The 17027-nt window shown below is 45.5% G+C and overlaps 1 protein-coding gene across 2 annotated transcripts in view; it reads left to right on the forward strand.

The window, feature by feature from the left end:
- The window catches only part of Cdk15 (cyclin dependent kinase 15), a 92345-nt gene that overhangs the window by 70054 nt on the left and 5264 nt on the right, over nt 1-17027 (forward strand). For both annotated transcript variants that reach the window (XM_021169327.2, XM_021169401.2), the window contains exons 11-12: nt 616-664; nt 3548-3687. In XM_021169327.2, coding sequence (XP_021024986.1) covers nt 616-664; nt 3548-3687 — 189 coding nt within the window. The remainder of the gene's footprint in view (nt 1-615; nt 665-3547; nt 3688-17027) is intronic.

Here is a 17027-nt window from a genome sequence, read left to right on the forward strand (position 1 = left end):
CTAACACTTGGCACATACTCTACACACAGTATGTTAGATGGTTGTTAATCCAACTGAATGTTTTAACTGCACAGGTCTATGAAAGCTGCGATACCCAAAAACCACAAACTGAGAAGCTCAAACTCCAGAGTCTGGGAATCTGAAAGAGTGGCACTGTCATGACTGGGTCTTTCTGACAACACAGGCAGAATCTCTTCCAGGTGCCCATCCTTGGCTTGGTGATGACTGGTCTTGTGTTTCTCTGTGCCATCATTTCTAATATGTATCTCTTTGTCCAAATGTTCCCCTTTTGTGAGGATCCCAGTCAAATAACATTAGGACCACCTTAATGAGAATGTCACACTCACCCTCTTCCCTTATAAGGTCCTATTCTATGACACTTTGTGTTAGGACTTCAACATGGGAATCTGGGAACTCAAAACTCATACCTACTCGTACCTTTCAGTGACTCATAACACGAAGAGAAGAGGCCTTCAAAGCCCGTCGTTAGCTTGCCTGGTTCTAGAATCTTCTTTTACCCCAAGCCAAGATGAACATTTGGAATTTTAATAATAATTTTTGGCAACAGACTGGAGAGTTGCTCTTGATTTTAGTGTTTCTCTGTGTGCTTTCCAGAATGGTTCCAGCCACCTAAACCTCAAAGCCTGCAGATTGTCTGGGACAGGTAAGCACCCGTTGGCAAGTTCTCTTGTCTTAAGACACAGAGAGTGAAGCTTCTCTTGACCTCAGAGCCCCGAGCATCAGGACCCCAGTACCCCCGTCTGATGCCTCTGGGAGAGCCAGCTCCCCTGGGAGGGTGTTAGTTTTTCTTTATGAACCATTTTACTTTCGGCGAGTTTGGTCATTAAAATTGTTTTGTGCCCCTCAGCCATGCCCCAGGCCCTGAGAGCAGTAGTGTTGGCCTCCGAGAAAACCTAGTGGGTTTATTCTTCTCTGACACAGAGAAAGCGAATACCATCATTGAGTGGTCATTGGAGGGGGACTTGATTCATAGAGGTCACGCTTTCCCAGGCCCTCTCTACATGGTCTCTGCTCAGACCAGGGCAGACTTTTATTACGGGCTTTCAACAAATCCCTAGTTTCTTTTGCAAAGTAAAACAGATAATAGAGACATTCCAGGGATAGCGAGCTAGCTCTGCTGTGCCAGGCAGCCTCTGGGCGAAGAAGAACTCAGTGTTTTCGGACAATGACCAATTACAATAACCAGTATTATTTGATCTGAGAGTAATTAGCTGAGGCTCTGTTCTTTTTGCTTCAGTGAGGAGGCAAAAAGGGCAGCGAGGGAAACATCAGAGACAGGGTAAAAAGGAGCTCAGATGTCAAAGAAAAACACTCTCGCAGGTGGGAGAAGGAAAAAGTTTCCCAGCCAAGATCCCAACAGAACATCGGACTGTTGGTCTCAGAATATGCAGAGTGGTTTAATCTAAGCAAATGTGGCTTGATTGTTCCATATGTACCATTTGGGTGCTTTTAAAGCCACTGTATAGAGTGAAAAGGAGGGTACAAAGGAGAAGCGTGCAGCCGTGGACTGCCCAGAGAGCTTTCATTGGGAGAGACAAGGCTCCCAAGAAGCCCACAGGCTCTGCTCTTATTTTCAAGCCCTGGACGGCTTGAACCCACTGTGATTTTGGAGGCACGTTTCCAGGAACCGCTGTTTATCATGTCCTTGGGGATATGCAAACTCGTCACAACCACTGCTAAGCAAATACAGCAGCCTGCAGGCTTGCACTTTAGTTTATCGTGACATTTTAAAATAAGGAGCTATCTTTACTACAAGCCACTTAATTGAGTGGCATTGGCAAATAAAAACACACCTTTTTTAGGTTTACGTGTCAATGGTTTTAAGATACACATTCAAAAGCTATGTCACAGCTGTCAGGAGCTTGGTCTAACCCCGAGTGCTCCTTGGAGTCCCTAGGATGTCATTGACATGGTTTTTGAGGTCCTGTGGAGGAGCTGGGTCACCTCTGTTTCTAAGCAGAGCAGTGCCAATTTTAGTTGTTTCAACTCTGAGGTTGGAGTAAATGTAAGCTCGCTAAAGCATAACAACAGAAGGTGCAAGCATCCTCTTGCAGGCCTGTTAGCCCCTAACCCTAACTTAGAGAAATCTGAGTCTCCATGCTGCTCCTGAGTTTCCTTTTGTTCCTAGTGGCTTTGTAAAACTCAAAACCACCAAGTGCCTTAATACTCTATGCTGCGGCTGTTACAGCTGTCACAGTCCTGCCACAGGCTTCCTCCTGTCACCTTTTCTCCCACATCTCTTTCTTTTAGAGTACACAGGACTTGAATTCTCGTTGTCACCTGACTCTCCTGACTTCACATCAACGCCTGCCTCTGACCATGCCTGTGCTCCTGGCCTGGGCTCAGACTTCCTTTCTCTCTGTCTGGCTCCTGGAGCAAGAAGTAATTAATATCTGGAGCACTGCTAATGCAGTGGCCATCAGCCATGTACAGCTAGCTATCTAAACGGAAATTACTCCCAGTTCATCTTAAAGCTCAGTTGTTCAGTTACACAACCCATATTCCTAGGGCTCAGCAGCCACCTATGGACAGTGCCTACCGTATTAGGCTGAGCAAAAATAGGCTATTTCCATCACTGTGGAGAATTCTATTGGGCAGGGTTGATTTGTATTAGTATGTAAGAAAATTCTTGCCTCTGCAGAGGACGAAGGATATGCACCCATCATGTGCTTCTGGGGGCTGTGTGTTGTTCCCTTCATTGTTGTTGTTGTTGGTGGTGGTAGTTTTGTGCTTCTGGGGGCTGTGTGTTGTTCCCTTCATTGTTGGTGGTGGTGGTGGTGGTTTTGGGTAGGCTGGCCTCTATCTAACTCAGAGATCTGTCTGTCTCTGCCTCCCGAGTGCTGGGATTAAAGGCATGTGCCAACACTGCACGTCTGTTGTATTTGTTCTCACCAGTAACGTTCTAGAACATTCTGGTGCCAAACAGGATGAAGCTGAGGCTTGGAGAGGCTAGGTCACCTGCCCAGGGTCAGCTAGAAGGTCAGTAGAGGATTCATCCACTGCGCAGGTTTGCAACAGACTCAGTTTGCAAGTGTGGTAAATCTGGAATAGCTGAGGTGTCTCCAGGCTTACCTCATGGTTCCTATGAAGGTGTGGTAGGACTGTGTACAGGACTAAAGATGCACCTTTCTATGGGTTCAGTGGTGATCTTTTTAACGTCTTTGGTATCCAGAGCCTGGAACATTCTGCCAACTAGGTCTTTCTGCTTGGGTGGGGCTACAGTGTTCCTCCAAGAGGAAGCCTTAATTATATATTTCTGCCTCTGTAGTCACAAATCTGTGTCCTTTGTGTACCCTGTGCCTTGGGGCATGGTGAAGGTTACGGTTTCTATTGTCTCCCTCCTAGTGACAGGCCAGGTAAGAGGTGTGTGTGGCTTACTTACATTTGCCATCTGTGGCCTAGGAAGGGCATGTTAGAGACACGTTAACCCCGTTACTTCTTCCTCAGTTTTTATCCACCCCCTCCCCTTTTATTTTTGCAGAATAGCGGCCTCTAAAGAGACTATTTCTTCCTTCCACTTTTCCAGGCTGGGTGGAGTTCCTGAAGCTGAAGACTTGGCCTCCCAGATGCTAAAAGGCTTCCCCAGGGACCGTGTCTCAGCCCAAGAAGCACTGGTTCATGATTATTTCAGTGTCCTGCCATCCCAGTTGTACCAGCTTCCTGATGGTGAGTGTGAGTGTGTGTGCACATGCGAGTGTGTATATGAGTGTGTTTGAGTATACATATGCATATGAGTATGTGTGAGTGTGTGAGTGTGTGTGCGAACACACACGTGTGTGCATGAATATGCATCAAGTCTCATCTTATGGCTTTTCCCTCAACACTGGCGAGTCATAGAATTTGTGACCAGAAGTGAAGTCAGAGACTAATTTGCTTTCCAGAGAGAAACAGGGGACCCGGCCTTACCTGAGCTTCGAGTAAGATTCTTTAAAACTCTGAAGTACCAGTGGGGAAAGGTGACAAGGACCTCCTTGTAATGGTACAAACCTTTCTTACACACAGGGAAGGTTGCTTCTGAGGTGTTTGCTGACAGGAGAAGCAAAACCAATGTTTCTAATAAGCTGCTTCCCTCTTGCAGAGAGAGTAAGAGGAGAGGTGACAAGCATATGTTAGGAAGGAGAGATGGGCCCTTCTTGATTGGTAACACAATGCTACAGAAGGAAGTTCAGAGGTTGGGCTTTGGCGGAAGGGAAGTGTCCTCCCAGGATAGCTGCCTACTACAAACACAGGTTACCCTGAAACCAGCCTTTGCTGCCAGTGCCTGGGTCATCCTCCAGGTCTGAAATCTGCTGTGGGGTGGGGTCACGTGGCAGGAGCTCTTCTTGGGTTTCTCAGAATGCAGCCAGGAATGGCTACAAGGAGGATGTGGGTGGCGGTCAAGGCCTGGGCTGTGTAGGGCGGGCTGGGCAGAGTATCCTTAGGTGAGGTTTCTTTGAAAATATCCACATTCAATGGAAAATCGTTGTTTGAAGTCCTAAGCCAAAGAAAAGAAAGCTGAGCAGGAAGGCCTGGGGGTCATCCTGGGAAGAGGCGAATGGGGGGGGGGGGGGGGGGGGGGGGAGTGGGGGGGGAGTCGGGATGGGGTGTCTGGGGATGCAGAGCTATTTCCCAAGAAGCATAGGCCCAGCTTGGCCAGGCTTTGTAAGCCCAGTTTCCCTATATCTCAGACATCGTCATGAAACAGCACAAATCTCTTAGTTTGGGACTACTGAGGAATTTTATTATTAAAGTGAGTCACTTAAGATCTCTAAAAATAACCATCATTATACATCTGAGGTTAATATCTTACTTAACCCTGTAAGAAGAGGCAGCCATTAGAATTTATTAAGCTGCCATTAAGTGTCAAGAACACATGAAATGCTATAAAAAGTTGAGGAAAACAAGAGGCTTGGCCTTGGCCTCAAGGATCTTATGGAGAGGGAGGAAAAGAGGGTGAAGAAGAGGAAGCAGGGTACCTTTTACACAGATTAGCACAAATCATATCAGAACAGCTAAAATCTGTGTATAATCAGCTGCAGATGTTCAGAGAAGTTTGCTGGAGGTGACTTAGGAGAAATGGGGATAATCCAAGAGAGATGGATGAGCCTGGAGGTGAATCTGGGAAGGGTGAGAGATGGGGTTGGGCTAATGGGTCAAAAGAAAGGCATTGCAGTAGAGCTGTAGCATACCACCCTTGCCTGGCACCTCTCCCTCTTGTGGGTCTGTCCTGCCTGTCCTGCTGTGCTCCCCTCTTTCCCATCTGTGCCTAAGATCCTTCCCTCTCTGGACACCTAACTCTACGGCATCCCATACATGCGCAGCGTGCTTGTCTGTACACAATACTCGCATCCCTCTACTTAGAGAAATGTCCCCTGTTAGCTTCCTGCAGAGTCTATTATTCTGGGCCCTGAGAACTGCTGGGATCATCAAGGTTTTCTGGGCACCAGCTTTTTAATTAAGAAGCAGCAGTTAGTATCTGAAAGGATATGTATGTTCGTAGGAACCTGGATTTTGATTCTCCCTAGAAAGCAGAAGCAGAGTTTTCAATCAATGGACTCTGTTGCTCACACCATCTAAAGGTGTGTGTGTGTGTGTGTGTGTGTGTGTGTGTGTGTGTGTGTGTGTGGTGTGTATGTGTATATGTGGTGTGTGTGTATGGTGTGTGTGTGTATGTGTGTGTGTGTGTGTGTGTGCATGCACATGAGTGAGGGAGAGAACAATCTGTATTCCTTCTCTGTTCACTCTGCTGCAGAGCCCAAATCTACTTTGACACTTTGAGAAAAATGAAAAGATGGAATCTTGCAGGAGCCTGCCTGTGCTGGGGGAGATGCGGAGTGTGCGCAGCGGGAGGGAAGTTGACTTTTCTTTATACATATAGGGGTTTTTCCATGCAGAGTTTAAATTATGCCTGATAAAAGGAGTTTCATGGATGTTTCAGTTCTTTCAAATTCTCCTGGCTTCCTCCCAATTAAATGAGGTTTGTCAAAGCCACGGGGCTCTGCTGGCTGCTGCCTCTGCGGACAAGCACTTCCTGCAGCGACATCTCGAATCCCTGAGGGAGAAGATGAAAGGGCCAGCGCCAAGAGACAGGGAAGAGGGGTGCAACTGTGTGTGTGTGTGTGTGTGTGTGTGTGTGTGTGTGTGTGTGTGTGTGTGCACGCGTGCGCGCGCGTGTGCATGTGTGCTTGGGGCAGGTATAGAAATACACATAGAAAGACGACATTGGGATGTGCTGTAAGCAGGCAGGAAGAGCAAAGGTACTTGGAGAATTGGAGAGGAGCCTCCAGTCTGTGCACCTTGACAACAGTGGCCCTTGCCAAGGGCGCTTCCTCCACTAAGGAAGGGCTGCATACCCTGGGCTGGGTACCACCACTAGCCTGCTTTTTCATTGCCCCTGGCAAAGAGCCTTTGTTAACAGCCTGCTTTGCAGACAGAGAGACCCAATGGGTAAACCCAGCTCCCAACCTGCAGGGACAGAAAAATCTCCATTGCTGAGGTGGGCTGCTGCAGGCACGAGAATTGTGAAAAAAATAAGATGTATGCTTGCCAAAGACGTTTGAGGAGTGTTGCTTTGCTGTAATTAGAAGAAAGGTTTTGCTCCCTGGTAACATTTCATTATGGCCTCCATTCAGGGGCTTATATTTACATCAGTTTATTATTCTGGTCGCAGGATAACCAAGTTGTCACTTTAAAATATATTCTGTTTCCCCTTTGATCTGGAAGATGCCAGCTCTTATTGTCTGGCCTCTGAAGAAGACAATTAAGCATGAAGCCTGTAAGTGGAAAATATATGGAGACCAGAGGACAGACAGCCCAAATCCCCACAGAAGGCTGCTGTGCAAACTCCCCACAAAATCAAAGAACAATCCCCATCAATCTCTGCCGATTTTCATCAAGCTGAGTCTCCAACGACACTGTCCCTGGGTTGTGGCAGTAAGTTTAGAGCCAGAGGAAATTGATCAAGGGTGATTTGCCATGAAAACCCAGGAATTCCAGGATTGGTTCCCATGTGGAGATCACTGTTAAGTGGGAAAACGTCAGTATTAGAATGCAGGGCGGGCGAGCCTGCGGGAATGTCTGCCAAGCCCTGACGCTCTCCCTCCCGGACTCTTGAACACCTGAAGAAACATTTGTTGAAGGAGAAATTATTGGTAGTCCCTCTCAAAACACACCCATCAGTGAGCTAATTGCTTTTGCAGATGGCCAGGGAACAGCTCTCCCCACCCAGGCACCAGCTCATGGCCACACTTGTGGTCCCCATGGCCGAGCCAGCAGTACAGCCTGTCAGCTGGGGCAGCAAGGACCTAAAATTAGGCCCTTTGGCAGCTCTCTAATCTTAGCTCCAGGTTCAGCCCTTTGCTTAATTCCCTTTGCCCTCAGCATGAACTTGGGCTCAGGGAAAGGAACACTGGTTAACGATTTGGGGGTAGAGGAGTAGAAAATCATTAAGCTGCCCCTTCTAGAAATGGCTCCCCTCCGTTCTTACAGGAAGCCTTCCAAATGTTACCATTAGAGAGTTAAGACTGACTTTGGAAGCTCGCCATTTTGAGCACAGACACTGATCCACAAGAGTATTTAAAAAAAAAAAATCTGGGCCAGTAAATGCCACATGATTTAAGAGTCTGGTCCTTAAGCCCCAGCTCTTGATCATCAAGACATCAAAGGCGCTCTCTCTCTCTCTCTCTCTCTCTCTCTCTGTTTGACTCATTTTCTATCCTAATCCAGGTTTGAATCTGTCTCTACCATTCCTTCCTGGACTAAATCCCTACTTCTCCTTTAAAATACGTCTTGGCATCTTAGGGAAAAAAATCATCTTGAAGTTTAAAGGCTTGCCATGCTCCACAAATACTTTTGTAGAAACAATGTTCTATAGGCTGCACAGGGGTGGGGAAAGCCTGCAGCCCTTCCCTTTGCCTTCCCTCTACCCACTCACACCTCCACTCTGAGAGTTCTGAACTCATTCCCACTGCCACGTTAACATCAGAGCCGGATTTCACTTCACTCCAAAAAGAGGGAAAATTTCAAGTCTTCTTCTATTGTCACGTCTTTAAACATTTGATGATCCTGTGACATCACTGTTCAAACTCACTTGTCTAGTCTAGGTGTCCTTAACTGGTGTGTGTGTGTGTGTGTGTGTGTGTGCATCCATGTATGGAAGTTGACCTGGGTATCCTTCCTTATGAGCTGTCAACCTTGATTTTTGAGATGGGAGACAGTCCCTTTCACTGGGATGTGGGGCTCACTGCTTAGGCTGGGCTGGTTCGCAGTCAAGTTACATGGATCTAGTCTCCTCTCCAGCACTGATGCTAGAAGCTCTCGCCACCATGGTTTATTTGGGTTTTTTGTTTTGTTTTGTCTTGGTCTTTGTTTTGTTTGTTTGTTTTGAGACAGGGTTTCTCTGTATAGCCCTAGATGTCCTCACTTTGTACACCAGGCTATCCTCAGACTCAGAGATCTGCCTGCCCTGCCTCCAGAGTGCTGGGACTAAAGTTGTGTGCCACCATGACCAGTGGTCAATCAGCTTCACCAGATTCAGTGGATTTTACATGGATGGATGGATGGATGCTGAGGTTCAAGCTCGGGTCCTCGTGGCGGAGCTCATGCTTCTTCGTTTCTCTACCTCTCTGTTTTTCTCTGTGTCTCTCTGTCTCTCTCTCTCCTGAGATTGAACCCAGGACCTCACACACACTAGGCAACTGCTCTCCCACTGAGCCCTAGCCTTAGGTTAAATTTCTTTAATTATCCCACCATATACATATCAAATATAAGTTCTGCTTCTCCCACTTTCTTAGTCATCCATTGGGTCTTATTGTGGTATTATAACATTCTTCCTATTTTTATCTCTAAAACTCAGGACACAGCATAGTGTCAGGTTTCTAACATAGTGGGCAAATTATGTTTCCATTTATTCATCATTTACTGGTAAGTGTGATGCTGAGAACAGAACAAAGATTTAGGCATGGATGTTTTCCTCCAAGAGCATACAGTCCTAAGGCAATGGATAAGGCAGGGATGTGACCCAGTTGACAACATATGCAGAGATTAATGCCACTGTAGTGGGCCAGGAGAACCGTGAATGGATCTTGAGTGGTGGGCTAGGGAGTTGGCTCAGTGGACAAGAGTGTTTTCAGTGTAAGCATGAGGGCCCGAGTTCAAATCTTCAGCTCTCATGTAAAGTGGGGCATGGGCCAGGTACGATGGCACACACCCTTAATGCCAGAACTCAGGAGGCAGAGGGGGAAGGGTCTCTGAGTTTGAAGCCACCTTGGTTTACAGAGTGAGTTTCAGGACAATGCAAACTTGTCTTGAAAACAAACAAGAGAAAGAAAGAAAGAAAGAAAGAAAGAAAGAAAGAAAGAAAGAAAGAAAGAAAGAAAGAAAGAAAGAAAGAAAGAAAGAAAGAAAAAAGTGAGGCATGGCCTGTAACCTCAGCATTTGGGACAGATAGCCTTGCCAAACTTCAGCTCCAGTGAGAAACCCTGCCTTAAAAACTAAGGTGGAGAGAGATTGATTGATTGGGGCACTGGGCATCTTTCACTGGCTCCTGTAGACATGTGGGTACGCACAACACATACACACACCCTAAGATTCTAAAATGAAGCTGACGCTCTTGCATGGTTAGGACCAACTGAGAATCTAAGGAAAGAGATGTCCTACACTTTTCTAGGAGGGGCAGGCAGGGGGGACATGGTTATATGTACCTCAGGTTGGCCTTGACCTGTCCACATAACTGACCTTCTGCTCCTCTTGTTTCTGAATCATAGGCAGGTCTACCACTCGAAGTTCCTGAGGTGCTGGGGGTGGAACCAGGGCTTAGTACATGCTAGGCATGTTCTCTTTGCTCCGTCCCTGGTGCTGCATGTCCCTCAGTGTCCTTCAGTGTCACTCTAGAGCTGCCTTCTTCGAGGAACAGTAGCGAGATCTCGAAGCTGACACAACACAGCGTTCTCTCTCTTCAAACATATGTTCTCACAGTGACTTAAACTTCCGAAGCATGCCCGAGGAAGCACCCTGTGTGCTTCTGTATGGTTTCAAGCTACTTCTGTTTGTTATTTATTTATTTGTTTCTTTATTTTTGGACTTGGATTCTTGCATAGATTAGAAATGCAATGACGGATATCATTATCACTGATATCACTGGGATTACATTTCATTCTCCCAATGAATTTGCTCCAACTAAACGTGGAAATATTTCTATTGTTTTTTTATTTTATACTTAATATTACATCCCCACTACAGTTTCTCCTCTATATTCTCCTCCTACTCCCTTCCCCCTGTTTATTGCTTTTTTTAAAAAAAATATTTATTCTATGTGTATGAATGTCTTGCCAGTGTGCATGTATGTGAACCATGTGTGTGCCTGGTGTTCACACAGGTGGAAGAGGGCATTGGATCCTCTGGGATTGAAATTACAGCATCCTCTGGAAGAGCAGTGGGTAAGAACTTTCTCTTACCCACTGAGCCTGTGCATTGTTTTTTGTATCCAGTTTACTCAGTGTTTAATTAAACCATGTTTGAGGCCAAGTTTCAAAGTCTGGATGTGAGGAAGAAAGAAGAGAGACTTGTCTGTCACTGCCCTGGGTGTGTGTGTGTGTATGTGTGTGTGTGTGTGTGTTTCCTGAGACAAAGTCTTGCTACTTTGGCTGGCTTGAAACTTACTAAGTAAACCGGGCTAGCCTCAAACTTGTGAGTCATCTTCCCACCTTGACCACCCAAGTGTGAGGATCATGGGTGTGTGCCACACAGCAGGAGCTAAGCAGTCTAACATAGACCATTCTCTCCATCTTTTCTTTTCTTTTCTTTTCTTTTCTTTTCTTTTCTTTTCTTTTCTTTTCTTTTCTTTTCTTTTCTTTTCTTTCTTTCTTCCTTTCTTTCTCTTCCTTCCTTCCTTCCTTTTCTTCCTTCCTTTCTTTTCTCTTCTTTCTTTCTTTCTTTCTTTCTTTCTTTCTTTTGTTCAGTGTGTGTGTGTGTGTGTGTGTGTAGTGATGTGTTGTTCCTCATGAGAACTGTTTTTTGAGACAGTGACTTTCACTGGAACTTGGACTTCATAGATTAGACTACTCTGGTTGACCAGCAAGCCTCAAGCAGCTGCCTCTCTAGGGCTGGAATTAAGGGACTTACCACCATGCCTAAAATTTCTGTTTGTTTGTTTGTTTTCAAGACAGGATTTCTTTGTGTACCTTTGTCTGTCATGGTACTCACTATGCAGACTAGGCTAGCCTAGTACCCAAAGATCCACCTGCTTCCCTCCCGAGTGCTGGGATTAAAGGCACGTACTGGCTGGCTTAATGCCTGACTTTTTATGTGGGTTCTGGGGATCAAACTTGTGTCCTCAGGCTTACACAGCAAGTGCTTTATAGACTGAACTATTTTGCCAGGCCCCTTTATCCACTTTTTAAATTTTTTATTAAGCAATATCTTAAAAGCCATCAATTAAGAAGCAAACTGAGGGTCAATGAGATGGTTCAGTGGATAAGGCACTTACTGTCAGGCCTGACGATCTGCGTGCATTCAATCCCTGGGCCCTGCATGGTAGAAGAGAGCTGATTGCTTCATGTAGTCCTCTGACCTCCACACAGGTGCTGTGGTATGAGCAAACACACCCTCATGCACCCCTCAGGCACACATACAGAAAATAAATAAACGTAATGAAAAAATTGAAAAAATAAACATAAGAGAAGCAAATAGGGAAGTGTCTAGTGTCACTTTCTTCTATACAGTTGCCCTCAACACATTCCCACACATTAGAAGCAGAGATGTGGCTTTCCACGCTGCACATATTTGTGCTGCTAGGAGGTACCTCTGCCAATTAACCCTCAATCCCACCAAGCCCGTGTAAGCTGCTTAAATTCACTGGCAGCACAGGTTCAAAGAGTTTCTAAGTAAAGATAAATCATTCAGGAGAGAATGAGACCATAGGCAGGGAAAGGACCCTCAAGGCCATTTAGCTATTCCTTTATCACAGAGAAGTATCATTGACACTGGAGAAAAAGTCACCTTTATTGGCATCTGTGTGCTTTAAGTAGATCTCGTACAACCTAGGCTGGAATGACTACTCTCATATTACAGATTGAAAAGCTGGTGCTGCCAGACTAGTGGTGCACACCCACGATCTCAGTATTCAAGAGGATGGCAAGGGTGAGGCTAGGCTAGCCTACCTAAGAAGACTGTCTCAAACAAAAAGGAAATAGGACCCGGCAGTGGTGGTACATACCTTTAATCCCAGCACTTGGAAGGCAGAGGTAGGCAAATTTCTGAGTCTGAGGCCAGCTTGGTCTACAGAGTGAGTTCCAGGACAGCCAGGGCTACATAGAGAAACCCTGTCTCAAAAAAACAAACATACAAACAAACAAAAAAAGAGGAAATAGAAATTAGGGTTGATAGTGGAGTTACCCAGTTGGAAGTGGAGGAGCCAAGGCTCACTCACACGAGGCTCCAGCCCACTCTCCCCAAAATTCATTCCATTACCAAGAACATTGTAGCTAGACTGGTTTAGAGTCAAGGTCCACCCCTAGTCCCAGCTTGTTGCTGCTGTTAATTGTAAAGCCTTTCTGGGAAAGGTTCCGCCTTCCCCCGTGGAATGGGCGACACCTCAATGTCTTATGCTATGGAAATCTACACCCTGTCCCAGTGCCTCTTCCCCTGTGCTGTGAGGGCCCAGTGTCTGCTGCTCTCACTCTTCATGATGCTGTCCACAGCACCCTTGGATCTTAAGAGTTCTTACTCGATGGCAGTCACTGTTCTTGTTTCACTCTGTTACCATTCTTCAAGAAAAACAAGAATCAAATGAAAATGGGAGAAAGGCATAAAATAGCAATTTATTCAAGAGGAAACAAAGCAAAGATGTATACATCACAAGGGAGACAGTTTGTGAGGGTGAGGTCTAAATAAAACCGAGTAACTGCTAAGGTGTCTTTTCCTTTAACCCAACAACTCCCAGTGCAGGTGAGGAGCCAATCTAAGCATTTCTGCTGACAGCAGTGTGGGTCAGGGACTGTGCCTTCCATCAATATCAGATTCAACCAACCTTATGTAACAGGAACTACACAAATTTGCTCATATTTTTTAATCAAGATCTATTTATCCCTGAAATTACCTAGCTAAACAATTGAGCAAGCTTAAAAATAACCAAACATGGCAGGCCATGGTAGTGCATGCCTTTGTTGCAAGTACTCAGGGAGTAGAGGCAGGCAGATCTCTGCAGTCTAGGCCAGCCTGGTCGAGAGGGAGAGAGGGAGAGAGAGAGAGAGAGAGAGAGAGAGAGAGAGAGAGAGAGAGAGAGAGAGAGAGAGAGAGAGTTCCAGGACAGTCAGGGGTTTATAGAGGAACGCTGTCTAAAGAAACCAAACAAAGCAAAACAAAACCTAGATGTATACAAATGTGATACACACACACACACATATAGTGGTTTAAACATTACAAAGTAAAAAATAATTTAATCACTGAGCCCTGGAGAATGGATTGGATAAATATTAATGTGTTGCCTGGGCACACAGTGCTGTGTACCAGTTGCAGCTGCTCAAGGAGTGTGAGGTGCACTGGAAACAATAAAGCACATAAGACCATAAGCTACATACACCAGAAAAGTCGGCCCAAGGGCAGCACATGACCTTAATCCCAGGATCTGAGAGGTAGCCTGGGTCAAATAGCAATGCCATCTTTCAAAATGGAAAGGAGAAAGAGAGAGAGAGAGAGAGAGAAGGTTAGAGGAAGAAGAGGAGGAAGAAGAAGAGGATGAGGAAAAGGAAGAGGAAGGAAAAGAGAAAAGCCAGCAAATGCCTTTAGCTTAGCACTCAGAAGGCAGCCACAGGTGGTTCTCTGTGAGTTCAAGGCCAGCCTGGTCTATATAGCAAAATTTCAGGCCATCCATAAATATACAGTAAGACATTGACTCAAAATCCAAAAACAAAATTAAGAATATAAAATGGCATATTATAATGTACTTATGAAAAGTTATTTGCATGTGAACAGAACTGAAAGTTAATGTAGAGAATAAACATGTTCTAGAATATTGCGGGTCATTTTCCTGCCTTTTCAGAATTTTCTGTAATGCTGGTGATGACATATTTTTTGGTTTTTAAGAATGGATTAAAGCAAAAATTGTTTAACAGTTCTGAACTCTGGACTGAGAATTAAAGGCCTATGTTTTCTTGTTCTTTTTTTTTTTTTTTTTTTCCAAGACTCCAGATGCATCTCTGGCCTTCATAAGCCTTGATTTTCCCCATCTGCACAGTGGGTTAACACTAGTTTCTTCTAACCCAGAATGAACTGAACGTTTATGAAACCCTTGACTCACTAAATATGAGGTTTCGCATAAGTGTGGTTCTAGGAGACAGAGGCGAGATAGAGAGGAAAGACAAATAGGTACTAATTACCTTTAAAAGACAAGACCATCTGCTTTCATGGGAGATGACTGTGTCCTGTGCCCCTGGTCTGAGCTGTAAGTGCACTCTGTGTTAGCACCTTCAGTGTAAGGTACCCTGAGATCCCTTGGGATTTGACGATATGAAGCTGCCATATCTCCACTTGAGCCAAGGCGTTGGCCTTCTCATGCAGAAGTGTGTGTTCTGAGTAATAGAACCCAGTAAGCATCCGTAACTGATGAATTGATGATGTGCAAGAACAGCAGGAAATCACATGACCAGGGAAACAGCAAAGAAACTTTGCAAGGCTAGATTAATTCCCAAGCTCCTTGTGACTCCCGCTCTCTCCTGTAGCCAGTGCAGGCTGAGGGAGATTTGATTTCCTGTGGTGGTGACTCAGCACCCCAATCCCATTAAGTCACTTTCTGCACTCCAGTGCACAGGGCTTCCCCAGGTTATCAGTGCAGGGAGAGTAAACGGAGACACCGGGATCGGATTTCTAAGGAAGAGAGTCAAAGCAAGGTTTGAAAGGGGTGACAGCCAGCTGCCAGGACCCCAGGAACTCAATTAGACTGAGAGACAACTATCTCATTATCTCCTCTGAAATGATCTAAATACATAAGAATCTAAAAGTTTTAAATAAACTTGTCTTACCGACAGTCTAGATGACTGAATTTCCCTTCTCAAAAAACTTTTAAGCACCCACTTTCGTATTTATTTATTCTAAGCGCAAAGCCACCGTGGTAATTACGCTGTCAGATTCACTAAGCTAATGAGCAGTCACCAGAGTGGAAGGGCTTGCCTGGCTGAGATCACTGAGGGAGAGCCGTCTGCCGCCTCCTAGCTTCTCTCCTTTCCTTCCTATCTTTTTCTTCCCCGCTTTTACATTTTCTTTTACTGTGACTTAGGAAGGAGAGTCTGGCAATCCACAGCCAACTTGAATCCTTTTGATTAGTCTCTGTCTCTCAGCCTCTCTCCCTCTCCTCTCCTCTCTCTTTACTTTCTCTGTCCCCCTCTTCCTCCCTCTCCCTCTTCTCCCTCTCCTTTCCTCTTCCCCTCCCCCTCTTCCCTCCTCTCCTTCTTCCCCCTCCCCCCTCCCCCTCCTTTTCTTCTCCTCTTCCACTCCATTCCTATCCCTGCTTTTGAGGGGCAAGGGAGCCCCAGGGTAACCCGAGCTTTTCATGCCACTGTCTCCGAGGCAGGATTTCTCCTGGAGACAAACTCCTAAATCAGCCCAGATTTGAGTTGACAAAGAGTCTGCTAAGTGTACGCAATGTCTATCTTACTGTTTAGCTGTTTATGCTGTGGTGTAAGCCGAAGGAGAGAGTACAAGAGGGAATATTATAGCAACCCTGTGAAAATGTCTTATTTGGATCAGCAAACATTAATCCTCTTCCCCACTCCAGCCTAGCAAATCTATTATTTTAAACCAAAGATGTCAGAAATGCAGGTTTCCCACAGCATTGATACAGACCAAACAAGGCAGAGCCAGCAGTGAAGGCTTCTTCCTTCCCCTTGGGTGTGAACAGCTTCAAGCACACAGCATCATTACAACATGTTATGTCTTTGGTATGCCAAGCATAGAAGCGCTGTCTCTGATAAATTATGAGCTACTCGGACCATGGGCCTGGAAAAGCAGGGCCTATGTGCAAGGATGCTGAGAGCAAGTTCTGTGCACATGCTTGGTGACCTGGGCTCCTGCCCTGCCCTGGTCATGCCCCATCAATGGCAATTGTTCAGTGCCTACTTCATGTCAGGAATTATGGAAGGCATCTCACACACACATTCGATTGTGTTTAGCTCACAGCAATCTGCTGGGAAGTTTTTTTCTTCCCCTCTTGTGCAGTTGAGTCCCTTAACTGAACGCTAACTTTGGAAGGACTTGGCTATCAGCTCACTGAGTGACCACAGAGACAGCAGGTGTGTTACTACACAGGAGTCTGTGGGACTGCAAACTACCAGGGAGCCCTCCCAATCAGATACAGACTTCCCCTGGTGGGCAATGCTTTTATTTAAGAGTCATTTATACATTATAATGGGGTGAAAGCCATATGCATTCAGGAGAAATCATTAAATGGGCCTTCCATGCCTATGGGTTCCATGACTATGCCTGTCAGTTTCAGATTCAGACAACCCCACATATTCAGGGGAAAGTGTGTCCTAACATAGAAAGTACCTAACATAGGCCAATTTTCTCTTGTCGTTATTTTCTTTAAGATGCTGTGTAACTATTTACACAGTGTGTACCACATTAGGTGTAATATAGAGACGCAGTAGTTCTGGATCCAGGACCCATGAGATGTCTTTATTCCAAGTTTTGGTCATTTTGGGGTCTAGCAATCCATTCTCTCCACACTGGGTTGTGGCAGATTGTTACATGTTCCCAGTAGCACAGTCACAAGGCAGAAAGAACCGGCATTCTGCAGTGTCCAGCATTGCTAAACTCTGACATTCCGTATGTTAGGTATGTTAAATGCTTGTTATTGTTGTTTTGAGATAGGGTCTTAGTAAATGTATTTTTGCATTTGTTTGTCTTGGGTATTTTGTCTGCATGTGTATCTGCACACCAGAAGAGGGTATCAGATCCTGTGGGACTACAGTTATAGCCTATTGTGAGCCACCATGTGGGTGCTGAGAATTGAAGTCAAGACTTTTGAGAGACTG

The sequence above is a fragment of the Mus caroli genome, chromosome 1 (assembly GCF_900094665.2).
Source record: "Mus caroli chromosome 1, CAROLI_EIJ_v1.1, whole genome shotgun sequence".
Lineage (NCBI taxonomy): Eukaryota > Metazoa > Chordata > Mammalia > Rodentia > Muridae > Mus > Mus caroli.